This window comes from Erpetoichthys calabaricus, chromosome 12 (assembly GCF_900747795.2).
Source record: "Erpetoichthys calabaricus chromosome 12, fErpCal1.3, whole genome shotgun sequence".
NCBI lineage: Eukaryota > Metazoa > Chordata > Cladistia > Polypteriformes > Polypteridae > Erpetoichthys > Erpetoichthys calabaricus.
Genome location: NC_041405.2, coordinates 54,219,158 through 54,238,134, shown reverse-complemented (window position 1 = coordinate 54,238,134; position 18,977 = coordinate 54,219,158). Strand labels below are relative to the sequence as shown.

General features: G+C 40.5%; 1 protein-coding gene across 1 annotated transcript; it reads left to right on the top strand.

Annotated features, from left to right (window-relative positions):
• Window positions 1-225: 225 nt before the first annotated feature.
• Window positions 226-18,582, top strand: LOC114662187 (calcium release-activated calcium channel protein 1-like). Its single transcript, XM_028815557.2, has 2 exons — window positions 226-873; window positions 16,263-18,582. The coding sequence occupies exons 1-2, from the start codon at window positions 610-612 to the stop codon at window positions 16,821-16,823; spliced, it is 825 nt and encodes a 274-aa protein (XP_028671390.1). The 5' UTR covers window positions 226-609; the 3' UTR covers window positions 16,824-18,582.
• The last annotated feature ends 395 nt before the right edge of the window (window positions 18,583-18,977 follow it).

The following is an 18,977-nucleotide window of genomic DNA, read 5'->3' as shown; positions in this document are numbered from 1 at the left end:
AGACCCTAGGAACTCAGTTTGAGATTCATGCTATACAAAATATCCCAGAATAAGAGTCCACGTTCTTGAAATATGCGCATATTCAAAAGAGAATTAAGAATAAAACAATTAAATACGATGAAGCCACGGCCATCCACATATACACAGCATGTATAGCTTTCGCCTTGTCTGTTGTAACTTCAATTTCGTTGACTGCAAAGCTGCTACTCTCACTTCTTTCTCTGCTTCCTTAAATTGCTCTAAAACCACAAACGTTTCCCCGCCCCTTTGAAACCAGGATGTACGCGAGTTGATAGGGTGGCGAAGTTTTTCTTGCAAATCGAATACATTTAAAATTTGTATTTTTTTTTTCAAAATAATAGCAATGAAAATAAAAGTTTTCCTTTAACTCTCTCATCGTCTCGCTTCGCCACGTGTAGCTATTTTAAGATCGCCGGACAGAAATCCCCTTGGATTCAAGCTGCGACGCTGTTATCGGGTTACTAGTTAAGATTATTACGGATTAGTCCTAAATTTATTTTATTCACTGTAGACTCGTCTCCTTTCCTAATCCGACATAAATAAAATTCGCCTCCTGGGTTCCCGACTCGCCTGACGGAAGCGCTCTCGATGCATCCAGGAGAAGAAGCCGTTACAGCCCCTCTCTCTATCCCATCCTCCAGCGGGCTGGCCGGCGACACGGAGCTTCTGGCTTCTTCGGACCGAAAAGAATCGCTCAGTACTTACCGGGAGTTCGTCACAAGCACATACATGGACTTGATGAGTGCCAACCAGCACTCTATACACGCCCTAAACTGGCGGCGACTCTACCTGAGCAGGGCGAAGCTGAAAGCCTCTAGCAGAACATCGGCGCTGCTGTCCGGATTTGCAATGGTAAGTGATCGCTCGGAGGACTTATTAAAGGTCAATTATATGAAAGCTACACTCTTGTTTTTTTACCTTTAGATGAGGACAGCGGGGTCATCCCATATTCTGTGTCTAACAGACTTTAAAATCGCCTAAGCCGGAGTTTGATGTTATTTCATTTAAGATCCCTGGCTTGGAAGGCAGATAAACGAGCAGGATCACGTATACCCAGTCACTCGATCATATGGGGCCAATTTAGAACCCAGCAGTGCTTGAAGTGGGCAGTTACTCACCGATACGCAGTACCGGCACCTCCTCCAGTTTAAATATAGAGTATTGGCACCTTTCCATAACGTACCGGTGAGTTCCAGCATCTTTTCCCGAATATTCACGGAGAATTCCCCAACCCAATCCTCCATCCCTTAGATCGAATGCTGATATATCCAGAAGCTTGGCGGGATCACGAAACTATCCCCGATCGAATGTCATATCTCCATTAAAAGAGTACCATAAGTAACTTTTTTCACATAAAACAATGTAACACAGGGTGTTTAAGTTTTATGGACAATGCGTGCTGAGAAGCACAGAAAAGAAATCAAAAGTGTGAAGGATTCTGTTTCATTGTTGACACATTTAAAAAATTTAGCTGTGCCACATGAGTCCACTTATGGTGAGGGTGGTGAAAGGGCATTGCGCCTGGAAAACGGACAAGTTTGAATGATGCAATTACAGCACTGCCTTAGACTTACACATTTCCAAAAGGATCTCTTAGTTACATGCCCAAACGGAAAATCTGATGCACTGAGGCAGAAATATTTGACTATATTAAAATGTATGTTAGGTAGTGTCCTAGTTTCCTCCTCAGTCCTGAAGAAGTGAATTGATGGTGCTAAATTGTTACAGAAGAGCAGGTATGTGTCCTCAAAGGACTCATTTACTGTCCAGGTGTGGTTCCTGCTTTGCCCTTGATGCTGTCAACTTGGGGTTTCAACTCCCCTTGATTTAGAATGAACCCAGTGGTGAAATGTCATTATAACTGTAATTGGGGGCACATTCTTAAAAATAAAGGTGCCGACATGGTTCTACAGAGTGATGCCATAGAGGAACCATTTTAGGTTCCCAAAGGAACCACTATCCACATGAAGGTCACGGAAAGAACCTTTGTTTAGATCGGTAACAGGTTCCAAGAACTGTTGTAAACATAACAGATTTGTACAATGCCAATGTATTCATGATTTAAAACACTTTTCTGCATACAATAACAAACCCGTTAGTTTGGATTGTCTTGGTATCCTGTAGTTACTGTATATTAAAGATTTCAGTTTTGTCCACATATTAGGAACCTTTTCAAAGCTCAAAGAACCCTTCCCAGAATTAAATACTTCTTTTTTTTAAGACATGGTTTTACGAAGGAACCACACAACCCACAGTGTAATTTTAGAACTATTACTTGTAAGGATGTACCGCACTTGGGTTCAGATGTGTTACTTTATTCCAAGTCACCACAACTTCCCCAGAATAAATTAAAAAAACAGGTGATTTTATTAGGCAATGTAAGAATCTTATTAAAATGTTAGCTTTTGTTTACATAAATTGTGAAATAACATGGGACCTTTCTTACCTTCAATAAAATTTTCTGACCATCAAAATTTTATCGAAAAGCAAAATATATAATACTAGCCATGTTACCTGGCTTCACCCGGTGTGTCAATTATAGTGCCATCAAGTTATTTGGGTGTATCAGAAGTACAGTGTAACTAAGCATTCTTCTGTGTACAATACTTGTAGTTTTTGGGTTTTGTTTTAAACTTAGGGCTAATATTATTGGCAGGCAGTGTTTTGTAGTGGTTAAGGCTTTGGACCTAGGATTTAAAATCCTGAGGTTGTGGTTTGAAATCCTGTTACTGACACTATGTGACAATGAACAAGTCACTAGACCTGCCTGTGCTCCAATAAAAAAACAGAAGAATTGTAACCTATTGTATCTCAAATGTAAATTGCTTTGGATAAAGACATCATTCAAATGATAAGAAATAATAATAATTTTCTTTTTCCTATTCATCTTGTTCCATTCTATGTGGGGTCAATAATGGTATTATTATGTAACTGAAGGTGTCTGCTCTTGAACATACTATAAACAGTTGTCCATGAGGAATTTCATCAATTCCTGTTTTTTTTTTGCTTTTCCTAGTGACTTGACTTTTTTTTGATGGTCATTGCAAAACACAATTTTATAGGAATTGAAATGGGTAATCAGTAAGAAAAATGTGAAATTTGAGTATATATTGTAAAGAACTGCCATAGTGGGGTAAAGGAAATGAACACAGTGTAAAAATGTATTGAATTTTGAGTCAATGGCCTGTGTATTATAAATCAAAACAAACTGTAAAGGTCAAAGAACTATTTACATCATTAGAAACTCAGATGTTTTGGCCTTGGAGCATAGCACAAGTGTCTTTGTAACCCACTCTGGTGTCCTGATCCAGGAGCACTCCTCAGATGTCTCTACCCCACACTTCACGGTTCTGATCCCAAGAGTGCCGTAATGTTAATCTTGAAGTTCACTTCGATGTTCCACCCTGGAAGCATGCCTGTTTCTTGGAGAAAGTTCCACTTAAGAATCCTGCTGTACAACAATCCTCCTCTTAGGATTGGTTCTCCACAGCTTCACTTCTTTTTTTTTCCCAGTAACATCCCGCTTTGCGCTGATTACCCCTCTTTTGTGCAGTTTCCTTGGAGGTTTCCACCCCTTGAAGTTTCTGGATGCTGATATTTGCATTTGTCATTACCATCAGCCATTCCTCTCAACACTGTCTTCAGCCCTGCACTGCTGACCAGCATCTGTTAATAACCAGCAGTGCAGGTTTATTATCATTATTAGATATTGCCAATTTTCATTTGTTTACGCTATTTGCTAAAGTACAGCATTTTCTTCCTTAAGCTTCACTGGACTTTCTTTTTCAATTTCATAATGTGAGTATATCTGTTTTTTTCTGTCCAGGATACTGCCCCTTACTCAATCATCCATCCACCCTATTGGTTAGAGAGGGTATTTCCATATCCCATCAATCACTTCTGCTACATGCTTCGTTTGCATAAAGCCTGTTCTCAGTGCAGCACAGATCATATACGTATCATAATATTAATGAATATCAAAAAATTTAAAAAATGGACAAATAATTAGCCAAAATAAGTTCTTTAATCTCTTTTTTTTCTATAATGTCAGCAAATTTCAATCAATTGCATCAAAGCATTTTTGATACGTTTCTATTTTAGGGGTTTTTTACTCCTAAATATTGCTATATAAAAATGTCCTTTTTTAGCAGGTACCTACTGGCCTAGATGTACTATCCTGCGAAATTATAGCTTTTTAACTAAATGGAGAATATTGTTTTTGTTGATGGATAAGTCAGTCAGTCAGTCAGTCATTGTTGCATTATATGTTGAGGGATTGAAGGGAAAAACTGAAACCTTTCAGGCCTTGGTTGCAGAAATTGTGTGTCTTTAGTAATGGGGTTGCAATTGTTCAGATTTAACCCATCATATTCCAAATTTTGCAAAAGGACATTTACGTTACCCATACATCAACTTAAATGATTCTGACTGATCCCAAAAAAATCTGCTGTTCCTGGATGAATTAATGATGTTTGTTGGTTGCAATATGCAGAAGTTACTATAGACCACCTAGGCTAACCAAAGCCACTCAGTTTTATTTCTGAAAGTTACAGAAAAGGAATACATAGACATTACATGTATCATGGAAAACTGAAGAACATCATCAAGAAGAGGAACCATCAGGACATTTTAAGTCACCAATTTAGATAGACACCATGACTGGATGTGCAGAGAGAGCTAACCAGAAGAAGCTACTGAATAGGCAGATGGCAGTTCTATTATCATGGGTTTCTGAAGGACTTCCCAAGTCTGTTACTAGGTTGGTCTACTTTCACACCTTAAGATTATCACACATACAGATAAACGATAAAGTCTCAGGTGAAAGCCTATTTATCAGTCACCTCACAATATTCTACTTAGAGCCCCCTCATATTCACACATAGATATCCTTAAATAGACAAAGGAGAATACGTCTCACAATATTCTCTAGGAGTCTTTACTTGCATAAATATCCTTAAGTAGACAATGGAGCCTTAATATATCTCACAATATTGTATACTGTACTGTAGAAGTCTGTACTTAAGAACTTACTGTCACCAGCACTGACAAACATACAGGTACCATTGTGACATAATTAAAAGCACAACTCTTTTACCGCAGTTGTCTTTTCTTTTGAGGTGTGACTTCTTAGCCTCGATAAACCCCACGGTCAAGTAATGTGGCTGTGGTGTAAGGTAACAACCCAGGAGCCATTTTTCATAAAAAAACAATACTGGAGACCATAAATGTAGCATAGTTGCTGAAAAACATGTGAGAAACCATCTTTTTGTCTAATTACACCAGGGGTGTCGAATTCAGCTGTATTGAAGGCAAAAAAATAAACTTTAAATACCCAGCATGGGTCACGATATTTTGGCAAACAACTACTGACACTTTTTTTTCTTTGCAAACAAGACACATAGGTACCTCTCTGCTCATCTCAATCGTAAATCCTGCCTTGTGTCTCCTGTCTTCAGTCTTTATCAGCTTTTCCATTCTTGAATATTGCAATTAGTGAAGAAAGCAACCAGTGGTCACGGGACCAAAATCAATATTGTGTGAAGGATGTCAGTGCATAAAGTTAAGTGAAACCAGCAGTCTGGACACAAGTGAGAAACGTAGCTAAACGTAGCATTTGTTTTTGCTTGCACTTATACATGTCATGATCAGATGGCACTTGACCAGGTTTAAAAAAAAACTGGTGTAAATACGTTGACAATGAGTCACACAGAACACATTTGGAGGCCATTGGTCAGAAACAGGTAGCAATCACATTTATTGCAATTGTAAATTTAAAATGTTTTCTGTCAATATACAGCAATCAAGTCAACAGAAGAGCCTAAAGGATTATGTAGGGTGGTGACAGCAGTTAGTTAAGCTGCAGAAAGGTGGCCAGCCTTGACACTGGTGCAGCTTTAAAAAGTGAATGGAGCAGTGGTGTGAGTGTAGTCAAGATGCTCCTTCTTGAGACTGTCAAATCTTTGCCATCATACCAGAACACTAATGTTTTTTGTTTGGCAGACCTTTTTTCACATTGTCTTGTTTGCTAAGAGTTTCAAGTCAGATAATTTAATATGGTGTGCCGAGAGAAACACAAGTGGACACTGGAGACACATTTTAATGGCAGGTGTAAATGTTACCTGGCTAAATTATACAGTATACAGATACAATCTATATATAAAAATGTAATAAATATTCTACAAAAGCTGCAGAGTGAGGATTTATTATAGTAAAATCTCACCATCAGGAGATCTCACTTTTATGGCTAGTACAGCAAGTAATGTTTTTTGGCAAAGACCGTATTTTTGGCATATGGCCATTTTATATTCAGAAAAAATATTCACTGCCCATTTGGGACCTTTTTTTTAAAGCCACAATGATGCAGATTTTTGCTTTGGATACATTTTAACCCATCATGTAATAATATGCTTGCAGTTACCAATAGTATGTAAATGGAGTATCATCGGAAAGCTGCTTTTGCTGTGAGAATAACATGAACACAATTTTTGCTTGAAAGGGATCAAAATGTTTAAGGCTGGGGATGACATACATGCAATAAAATGAGGTGTTAAAAATAAATGACTGTGGATTTGTTTGGAGGAAAATGGAAGTGAAGGAAAATACCTTAGCACTCAGTATGACAAATTAAGTGAACCCAGTGCTTGTTTCTGTGCTGTCATGAGTGGGGTAAAAAAGCACAGCATGAGGTGGATCAAACACATAGGGTGGTTATTCGTGCTGTCCACTTTCCACCTACATTGCTTTGAGTGACTGCCACCACAACTGCCACTGAGCCCATGGCAGATACTGTATGTATCGTCACATTTATTGCGGAGCATGATGTGCATTCACAATAACTACACTACTCCCTGGTGTTATGTTACAGCCAAGTGTTTTCCTGACCTGTGTAATATTTTCTATTGTATTGTTACTTTTGTAGTTTCTAAATTGTTATTTTTCATGTGTTTTGTTGTTTTTATGTCATTCTTGTTAATATTTTTGTGTTTATTCCTTGTGTTTTGTGGATGTAACCCCAAGAAAGAGAGATGGGACTACCATGATATTGCCACTGTGGGTTAGCCCTAAGCTTTTACATTGAGGTTAATGAAATGGTTCCAGTAGAGGGTCACTGAAGTTGTTGGAGTAAAGATCATATTGTTATTAACAACAAAGTCTTTTGTCAAACACATGATCAGGTATCATTGACAATAATCAGTGACTATTTAAAAAGGTGTCACAATTTTTTATTTTCTTAAAAAAACAAATTCTTTTCAGATTTAAAGGTCTTTTTTACATTTTGACTTTGTTTGTACCCAGCGTCTTTGTTTTGGTTCTTATTTTTCTGGCATGTGCCAATGGCCTTGTATGCAGGTTGGAAAATGAACACTGGTGTAATTATACATGCTCAAAGAGTAAAATATTGCTTTGGAAATGCATACTTATATACCGGTATATGTTTGGGATAAAATACACCACAGACATCAAAAAGGGTTGGGGGTCCACAGTGTACATCTCAGTGTAATGCGGTGTAGTGTGTGGCTGGGGCCTTTGCCTGGCTGGGATGCCGCCACGCTGTGAGGACCAGGGGCCTCATGTATAACGCCGTGCGTAGAACTCACACTATAACATGGCGTAAGCACAAAAGCGGGATTGTGCGTACGCACAGAAAAATCCAGATGCAGGAATCTGTGCGCACGCATACTTTCACGTTCTTCCACTACATAAATCCCGATTTGCGTGAAAAGTAACGCACGTGCACGCGCCTTCTGTCCCGCCCCAACTCCTCCCAGAATTACGCCTCTTTGAATATGCAAATCAATATAAATAGCCTTCTGAGAAAAGACAATGTGAAAAGCACAGGGGAAAATATAAGAATTTCAGCGAATACCAAGTGGAGGCAAAGGAAAAACGTACTATTTGTTGGTTTAAACAGTGGTATAATCAACAAAAGAAAGTTGATCGAGTGACAGAGTGTCGGAAAAACTCGAAAGATCAAATTCACAAAGTCGCACAGTGCCCGAAATAAAAAAGAAATCACATATCAAAGTCGCTGTGAAAAGGCGAGTTGTAGCCCACCGTCTGAGTGTCATATGAAAGCGTATTAGGGTACAAACAAAAAACATAGGCACACAGTGGGAAAAAAGCACGAAATATCAACTTTAATCTCGAAATTTCTTAAAATCGTTTATTTTACTACCGTAGTTTCTCAAGTAGCATGTTAAATGCTTTTTTCTGTGTTTGATCTTCTATGTGCTCTATGTGTGTGAATCACTACGTGCTTCCGTTCTTTCTCTTTCTCCGACAGGACACAGAATGCATTACATTCGAGATATTACAGCTCTCTGAATAATTAAAATACTGAGATGTATACGTGATATCATTTTCATGATGATAGGAATGAAAGCATGTTATTAAACATGGGAACACGGTGGCGCAGTGATTGTTCATATCTCACGCAAGAGGCTTGTTGCACCATGTGTGACCTTCGATGAAATAATTTATTACAGAAGTACTGTCTCTTTCAAACGTACTAACCTCCAATTCCTGTCCATACTTTTCTTTCTCCAATCGCCACACAATCAGCTCTGTAATAGACGTGAAGCCATTTGTAAGCTTAGAACGCCGATTCTTCAAAACTTTTAAGGAACATTGAAATATCTTCGTAGTACATGTTTAATTATTCTATTCGTCTATCCTTCCAGTGTCGCGTCAGCACCAGCAAGAATACAGCGCAAGGCAGGAGCTATCCGTGAACTAGCTAGCGCTGCGGCACCGTGTCCTCACATGTTTAATTATTAGCAATACAGATTATTTAAATGAAGTTAAAGTTTTATCTGTATACTATAAGCAACATATTTTGCTGCATTTCATCTTAAAAATGATATTGTCATCATACGCGCTTTATAAAGTAGCGCAGGTTGTGCAATATTATAACTGTAGTGCAAGTTTACAGTGAGGTGATTGTACTTATAAGTAAACAGTTCTACAAGGAGCACTTGATGGACTGATTGAGTGCGTTTATAGTTCTTGGGATGAAACTGTTTCTGAAACGCGAGGTCCGTACAGGAAAGGGTTTGACGCTTTTTGCCGTGGTTGAGGTAGTGTGTACTTGAAACTGTATACCGATAATTCTCTTTCCGATCATCTGCTGCTGTGATTCACACTCAGATACAGTGATATAAATACTCCGAGTGGTGCAGTGAGAGTAATATGGAAAAAAATGATCCGCAGTGGCAACCCTTAACGGGAACAGCAAAAAGAAGAACAAGATGCAGTGAGAGTAACAACGCTAAAGCAGTTATGGTATTTGGAATACTATGGCTATTCCCTGGCCCATTATATTGCAGCAGGTTAATTACAATCAGATGTATTACACTAATAAACAATATGCAGTTAATTTCAGTATATTTATAAAGCCGCGTCAGGAATGTGGAGCTAAGAAAGAAAGGATGAGCACACAGGAACAGTAGTTTGACCATTCTGTGGACCATTATATTGTTACAGGTTAATTACAATCAGATGCATTAAATTTATGAACGATATGCGGTTAATTTCAGTGTATTTGATAAAGCCGCCGCCGTGGATGTGGATCTAAGAAAGGGTAACCACACAGGAACAGTAGCACTGCTTTGACACTGGGTGCCGCCAGTCTGCAAAACCGGGCGGATAAATTGCGTACGCCAAGGAATGAGTTACCGTGGAAATGTGCGTGGCTTTACGCCAAGTTTAGGTTTTATACATCGCGATTTGAGCGTGGAAAGGTTCGTACGCAACATTTCTGTGCGTACGCACCGTTTATACATGAGGCCCCAGGGGAGCAGGTTTGGCCAGAGCGTTACCTCCCCTGGGTCGCTAGATGGCAACACCCCTGAGTTGCTGTGGTGCCTCGGACTCCCACAGGGCTTCTTGGGAGTTGGAGTTTGGTGCAGCCCTGTTGGGATCCACAGGCGCCACCAGGGTGGGCTGCAGCAGGAGCTGCTGAGCCCTTATGGGCAGTTCTTCCACCACACCCGGAAGTGCTCCTGGAAATAAGTAATCAAGCACCTCGAGCACTTTCGGGTGCCTTATAAAAGGAGCCAGCAGCCACTACTCAAAGAGTCAGAGTCGGGAGGAGGAAGACAAAGCTTGACCAGAGGAGTGGAGGAGAAGGAAAAGAGTGAAGGAAGACTTACTGTGCTGTGTTGGTGCTTTGGACTGGGCTGGGCTTATGGGAACGGGGAAGACGTTGCCCACAAGGTAAAAAGAATAAAATGTGTGTGCCTTGAAATTGTGTCCCATGCTTGTCTATGTTGGGTTCAGGTGGCAATGCCAGCCTGGGTGGACCCACAATGGATGATCCTGATAAGCTATGTAGTAACAGAATAGAAACGCTTGTGATTTTGTCACTCACTAGTCCTGGAGGCAAGAATGGGTGGGTTACTGCCATTACTGAAGTCCACCTGGTTGAGGTTCTCCCTTCTGTAGGGGAAGAATACAACGGAAGTTCCCAGTGTTACCTCAAAATCATCCCCCATTAGGTTACTGACAACCATTACAAATGACAAAACATATGCAGTATGTAAATGTATATATGTAAGTGTGAGTATAGTGTGTCTGTGTGTATACATGAATATATTTATATATGAAATATATACACTCACCAGCTACTTTATTAGGTACACCTTGTATGAGGTAGCCCGGCCACAGACAGACACGATAATGCAGTGTCCACAACACACACGTTTATTCATACAAAATATTTACAATTACTATTTACAATGCACAGTCCTTGGTTCTCTCGGCCGCCTCCACTCCTGTTGCGCAAGCTCTGTCCTTCTTCCACCCGACTCCGGCTCCCTGAATGGAGTGAGGTGGCCCCTTTTATCTAGCCCGGGATGTGCTCCAGGTGCCTGATGATGGACTTCCGGCAGCACTCCCCAATGTGGCGGAAGTGCTGCCCTTGCACCCGGAAGCACTCCGGGCATAAACCATCCCTGGTCCATCAGCACTTCCTGGTGCCCCGGAAGCGCTGTCCCCCAGGGATCAAGGCCCATCCGGGTGCCCAGGGAAAAGAAGTGCCGCTCTCCCGGTTCTTCCTTCCTCCAGGCATCCCAGCAGGGTAGGGTTCCTGGCCGTCTATCACAACCTGTTCAACTGCTTGTGAATGCAAATATCTAATCAGCCAATCACATGGCAGCAACTCAATGCATTTAGGCCTGTAGACATTGTCAAGATGACCTGCTGAAGTTCAAACTGAACATCAGAATGTGGAAGAAAGGCGATTTAAGTGACTTTGAACTTGGCTGGGCTGGTCTGAGTATTTCAGAAACCACTAATCTACTGGGATTTTCACACACAGCCACCTCTAGGGTTTACAGAGAATGATCTGAAAAAGGGAAAATATCCACTCAGTGGCAGTTCTTTGGACGAAAATGCCTTGTTAATGCCGGAGGTCAGAGGAGAATAGCCAGACTGGTTCGAGCTGACAGAAAGGCAACAGTAACTCAAATAACCACTTGTTACAACCAAGGTATAAAGAAGAGCATCTCTGAACACACGGCATGTCGAACATGTTGAAGCAGATGGACTGCAGCATCAGGAGACCACACTGGTGCCACTCCTATCAGATAAGAACTGGCAACTGAGGCTACAGTTTGCACAGGCTCACCAAAATTGGAAAATAGAAGATTGGGAAAATGTTCTCTGGTCTGATGAGTCTCGATTTCTGCTGCATCATTTGGATGGTAGGTCAGAAATTGGTGTCAACAACATTAGAATATGGATCCATCCTGCCTTGTATCAATGGTTCAGGCTGGTGGTGGTATGTAATGGTGTGAGGTATATTTTCTTGGCATACTTTGGGCCCTTTAATACAAGTTGAGCATTGTTTAAATGCCACAAACTACATGAGTATTTTTGCTGACCATGTCCATCAATTTGTGACCGCAGTGTACCCATATTCTGATGGCCACTTCCAGCAGGATAATGCGCCATGTCACAAAGCTCAAATAATCTCAAACCAGTTTCTTGAACATGACAATGAGTTCACTATACTCAAATGGCCTCCAGAGTCACCAGATCTCAATCCAGTAGAGCATCTTTGGGATGAGGTGGAACAGGAGACTCACATAATGGATGTCCAGCTGACAAATCTGCAGCAACTGCATGATGCTACCATGTCAATATGGACCAAAATCTCTGAGGGATGTTTCTAGCACCTTGTTGAATTCATGCCACAAAGAATTACGATAGTTCTGAAGACAAAAGGGGGACCAACCGGGTACTAGCAAGGTGTACCTAATAAAGTGGCTGGTGAGTATGTATACAGTGCATCCGGAAAGTATTCACAGCGCATCACTTTTTCCACATTTTGTTATGTTACAGCCTTATTCCAAAATGGATTAAATTAATTTTTTTCCTCAGAATTCTACACACAACACCCCATAATAACAACGTCAAAAAAGTTTACTTGAGGTTTTTGCAAATTTATTAAAAATAAAAAAATTGAGAAAGCACATGTACATAAGTATTCACAGCCTTTGCCATGAAGCTCAAAATTGAGCTCAGGTGCATCCTGTTTCCCCTGATCATTCTTTAGATGTTTCTGCAGCTTAATTGGAGTCCACCTGTGGTAAATTCAGTTGATGGGACATGATTTGTAAAGGCACACACCTGTCTATATAAAGTCCCACAGTTGACAGTTCATGTCAGAGCACAAACCAAGCATGAAGTCAAAGGAATTGTCTGTAGACCTCCGAGACAGGATTGTCTCGAGGCACAAATCTGGGGAAGATTACAGAAAAATTTCTGCTGCTTCAAAGGTCCCAATGAGCACAGTGGCCTCCATCATCCGTAAGTGGAAGAAGTTTGAAACCACCAGGACTCTTCATGGAGCTGGCCGGCCATCTAAACTGAGCGATCGGTGAAGAAGGGCCTTATTTAGGGAGGTGACCAAGAACCCGATGGTCACTCTGTCAGAGCTCCAGAGGTCCTCTGTGGAGAGAGGAGAACCTTCCAGAAGGACAACCATCTCTGCTGCAATCCACCAATCAGACCTTTATGGTAGAGTGACCAGACGGAAGCCACTCCTTAGTAAAATGCACATGGCAGCCTGCCTGGAGTTTGCCAAAAGGCACCTGAAGGACTCCCAGACCATGAGAAAGAAAATTCTCTGGTCTGATGAGACAAAGATTGAACTCTTTGGTGTGAATGCCAGGCGTCACGTTTGGAGGAAACCAGGCACCACTCATCACCAGGCCAGTACCATCCCTACAGTGAAGCATGGTGGTGGCAGCATCATGCTGTGGGGATGTTTTTCAGCGGCAGGAACTGGGAGACTAGTCAGGATAAAGGGAAAGATGACTGCAGCAATGTACAGAGACATCCTGGATGAAAACCTGCTTCAGAGCACTCTTGACCTCAGACTGGGGCGACGGTTCATCTTTCTGCAGGACAACGACCCTAAGCACACAGCCAAGATATCAAAGGAGTGGCTTCAGGACAACTCTGTGAATGTCCTTGAGTGGCCCGGCCAGAGCCCAGACTTGAATCCGATTGAACATCTCTGGAGAGATCTTAAAATGGCTGTGCACCGACGCTTCCCATCCAACCTGATGGAGCTTGAGAGGTGCTGCAAAAAGGAATGGGCAAAACTGGCCAAGGATAGGTGTGCCAAGCTTGTGGCATCATAGTCAAAAAGACTTGAGGCTGTAATTGCTGCCAAAGGTGCATCGACAAAAGTATTGAGCAAAGGCTGTGAATACTTATGTACATGTGATTTCTCAGCTTTTTTATTTTTAATAAATTTGCAAAAACCTCAAGTAAACATTTTTCACGTTGTCATTATGGGGTGTTGTGTGCAGAATTCTGAGGAAAAAAATGAATTTAATCCATTTTGAAATAAGGCTGTAACATAACAAACGTTGGAAAAAGTGATGCGCTGTGAATACTTTCCGGATGCACTGTATGTGTGTGTGTGTGTGTGTGGATGTTCATATAAAATACAGCTTATGAGACATAGTGTTCATTTTCAAACAACATTCTTTACAAGCTATACGTGCATTGTTGTATATGTGTTATGAGTATATTTTGTTGGGACTTAGTTTGCATTGCTTCTCACTCTTGGTCAGTTTTCAAAATTGTCCATTAATCTGACTAAAAGGTGGGTGTTCTACAGTTGTTTCACTGATGTCTGCTAATGCTGCCTTCACCACTTACACTTTTCTTGCTTGAACACAAAACATAGCCATATAAAGTCTTTTTCTCTGCAAAAATGTCTTTAGGTTTGTGGTAGATAGCACCACCTAAGGGTGGTTCCAAATTCCACTTAAGTGCGAAGAAGATAAAAATATCAAAAATATTTTACTTTGTTATGATCAAAACACAAGAGGAATATAAAAACACTAGTAGCAAACACATGAGCATAAACAAATAAAGCCCCACAGTCCCACTGGGCCTACCTGCCTAGGTTTGTACCTCCTCTGTCTACTGGGTTGGCTCCCCCACTTTTTCTCATTTCCTGTGGCATTTTTATCATCATCATTTTTTTGGTATCTTCCTCTTTTTTCCAGTAAGACGTTACCTCAGCTTGCCTTCTGACTCTAAATTAGAAGTCTCGAATGCCATTCCTGGAGATCTGGATTGGCTTTATGATTTCTTTCCAGCCAGTTTAAATTGTAAATTGCTCCTAATAGAACACATCCACGCCATATAATTAGATAAAGTAACAGATACCATTTAAAGGTAGCAGTCCTGTTGTTCTATTTTTTTTAAATAGAGGAAAATAATCTTTCATGTGGTTACTTTGAAAAAAATCACATTTTGAAGAGATGCAGCCATTTTTGTATAAATCACCAGAAAAGAGTGAACTGGCAACATCACTGGTCTAATATTGAGCTGGTGAAGGATGGAAATGATGACAATTTCACACAGCAATTTTTTTTTCAAAGTAGCTACATGAAAATGTACATTTTAAGGTTAAAAGATAGAAGAATGTGACTTTTCCCCTTTAAAACCAGAACTGGCTTCTACTTTTAAAACTGATTGCAGACAAAATCTGACACCATATTCTGAGACCCTTGATACAGACAGGCACTGAATAACGTAAATCCCATAAGGGGTACATTTTTTTAGTGTCCTGGCCACCAGGTCATAGCAGGCTTTGGAGGGGCTTTAGACCATTGCACCTGGATCCTATTCTTTTGCATGAGTAGGTGACTATTGTGAGACTTTCCCGGACACCACCAGTCGGAGACCACATCTTTATAAAATGCACACGTTTATTAGCCATTAAATAAACACAGTTCCTCACTCCACACAAAGCACAAAGCAATAATCACCCCAAAATTCCAGACTTCACAATGTCCTTGGCCGCTTTTCCTCTCCTCCTGGGAGCTTCGTCCTTCTCCCACTCCCGACTCTGGCTCACTGACTGCAAGGAGGCGGCCCCTTTTATTCCCACCCGGATGTGCTCCAGGTGGCTGATGATGTCCATCCGGCAGCACTTCCTGGTGTGGCGGAAGTGCTGCCCTTTGAACCGGAAGCACTCCGGGCGTCCCTGGCCGATCCCTCCGCCATCTTGCCAAGTGTGGCGGAAGTAATCACATCCGGGTCTCCTGATGCTTAAAGCGCCCCCTGGCGGTGGCCATGGTTCCCAGTAGGTCAAATCATCTTTGTCCCTTTCACGTGGTCCTCTTTTTATCCAGGGCGGCTGCCCCCTTGTGCCCCGGAAGCTATTAATGTCTCTTTCCAGTCCCTCCAGGCATCCCGGCCAGGTAATGACCGCAGTCGTCTGTGACACTATGTAAAGCAAAAGAGTACAAGTGATATTTTGAAAAATGTTCATTCATCTTAATTACTTACCAACTCTAGATTTCTGTGTGGGTGTCACGGAACGGAAAACATTCCTGGAGTTAAAATACCAGTCCAGTGGGATTTGCATGTTTTCCCACTGTCTATTTAGGTTTTCCTTGGATGTCTGAAGTGTGTGTGTGTTGTTTTTTTTAAACTGGGAGTCTAAATTGGCCCTATGTGAATGTGTATGAGTGGTTTCTCTTGCACATTTCTGTCCAGGGTTGCTTTCTGCCTTATGCCTAATACTGCCAGGATAGGCTCAGTCTCAGTATAACTTTGAATAGGATTAAACAGTTTTCTCCGTGCCATTTCTGTCTATTTGTCCTTTTTTCAAGAAGCAGTGTAAAGTAATTCTAACACATCTTTTGGAATGTTCTTTTCCGTTTTAAGTTTTTCATACCTGTATCTCTTCTTCATCTCTTGTGTTCCAGGTGGCCATGGTAGAAGTGCAGCTGCAAGATACATTTTCCTATCCACCTGGTTTACTAATTGCTTTCAGCGTGTGCACCACAGTCCTGGTGGCTGTCCACCTCTTCGCCCTGATGATTAGCACCTGCATTTTGCCACACATTGAATCTGTCAGCAACATCCACAATCTGAACTCAGTGTCGGAGTCACCACATGAACGCATGCACCACTATATTGAGCTTGCCTGGGGCTTCTCCACAGCCCTGGGTATCCTCCTTTTCCTTGTAGAGGTGGTGTTGCTTTGCTGGGTAAAGTTTCTGCCAGTGGGAGTTCCGGAGATGAAAGATGGACTGATAATAAATACGACAGAGAATTCCAAATATGATGAGAGTGAGCGCTGGAATGCAGCTTTAGCTGCCACAATCATCATGGTTCCAGTTGTACTGATTTTCATGGCTTTTGCCTTTCATTTTTATCGTTCACTGGTCACACATAAAACAGATCGGCACACACAGGGGCTGGACGAGTTGAATCGCATTAAATTTCAGCTTGATGATGAAGACTTGACTGTGAATACAGTTTAAAATTGGGCAAAACAGTTGGCAGTTTACTATTTGTGTGAAAAATTCATAGAGCAATGATCATTTCAAGTGAACCATCATGTTCAGAGACTCGCTTAGTGGCCTATTTCAGGCATTTCATCAAGTACAGAAACAAATTAACCCCTGAGTTTTTTTCTTATAAGAATGCAGCAACACATTTTTCTTGTATGGACTGCAACTTTTTCTAAATTCTATTCATTGTTTATTTCAAAATGATGTTGTAATTTGGAAAATGTGACCTTATTTTAAAAGTGCCTTTAAAAAAAGTTTAATGTGTTGTGTGAGCACAGAATATTGGTCAATGATGGTTTGCCAGTATGACAAGCATAATGTGCATTCCTGAGACTTTAAGGAAATATTTTCCATTATTGTGTGGCCATTAGGCACATACGAAACTCACCATTTCCAGTCCTGATTTGCCCAGATCTGCTATGAGACAACAAAAAATGTGTCAAACTGCAGGATATCAACCTTGGGAGTCCATGATTAATGAATTACCTTAATCTTGGATTGGACACACAACACAAGTCCATTAGTTGATCCACTTAATGCTTGAAGTTGTACCCATGTTCCTAGAGTTATGTGTCTCAGCACTTTAGCAACATTCTGTGTGAATATGCCCTGATGTCTTTCTGCTCTAGTGAATCTTCCTATTTCTTGAAAATTTATGAAGAGCCTATCTTGACCATATGTGTATGGATGTTTACCCTTAAATCTATCATCAAAGTCATTTAATCTGGTTCAGAGTTGTGGGAGCCTCTCTTGGCAGCATTGGGTGCCAGTCTCTTATAGGGCACAATTAAGAACATAATCATATTGTGCCAATTAGGAGTCACCAGTGTAACCAAACACACCTCTTTGGCAGGAGGGAAGACTGAAGTACCCAGAGAAAAAAAATACCTGCAGACTCCATGTGGACATTGACCAGGCCAGGAACTAGAAGTATGAGGCAAGAGTGCCAACCACCTTGCCACCCAGGCCTTCTGTTAACACTGTAAATATAAGAGTTACAGTTTATTGGCCATATTACAAAACCTGGTTAACAGCATCAAAAAAGTCAATTCAAAAAAAGTGAACATATATATTTTATCATTTTACCCCTAAATGGTTCTATTTTAATTATATATGGGTTTAATTTTTATACACCTCCTTTCATATACTTTGATGAAGCTAATGGGTACATAATGGGTACTGTGAAAGTGTAAATTCAGCTCTTTCTTTGACTTTCTCAGGATTTTTGTATTTTTAGACAGAAGATTTGTCAATAGACAATTTTTTTAAGTGCTTTATTTATTTTTTTTAAATATATTATAATGTAGGATCACTTCTGGTGCTGGAGGGGCTTGTGCAAAAAAATGCCAGGTACTTCTGTTAATTTTAACTTTTTTAATCTGTTCATCATAACCTCACCATTTCACTCTGAGTTATCAGTTATTGTACAAATCATGTCCTGATTTGCTGTTGTGATAGCAGTTTGTAATAAATTAAATGGATTGGGAATATTTTAGATGATGCAAAGGAAAAATATTTAGTTGTCCAGAAATCATCAGCTATATACTCCTTTTGGATGATCAGTTTGCATGTATGCATTGCTATAGAAATTAATATCTCTTCCAGTAAAATATTGGAAATGTATCATGGGATGAGAAGACAATTTTAGATTTTTTTGAAAAGATCTAAAGGAAACTGTCATCCCAGTTTAACACCAATATGTGAAGGTGAACCAAAAACAAAACAGCACTTTTTAAATCATCAGTAAGAAATGTTTTTTTTTTTTTGTACTACATGTGTGGCATGTTGTGTTTTGTGCAATTATATCTGTATATACATACATGCACATTATATTTATATTATTTGTAAGAAATATAAGCAGGGTGTTTACTTTCACAAATTAAAACAATTCACTGTTTAAAATATTTGGGCAATGTGATATTTTCATAAACTTTACCATGGGCAAGATAGAACTGCAAAAATCTAATATGCTGGACCTGATCCACTCTTTCCTGTTGCCTGACTGGCATTGCACTCAATCTTCACCCTTCACCTTCTGGGTAGTGTGCCTACATGAAGGCTTCATGCAGCCTTTTCACATAAAAACCAGTTGGACTATGTGAGTTGTTTGGCCAGCAGGCACTC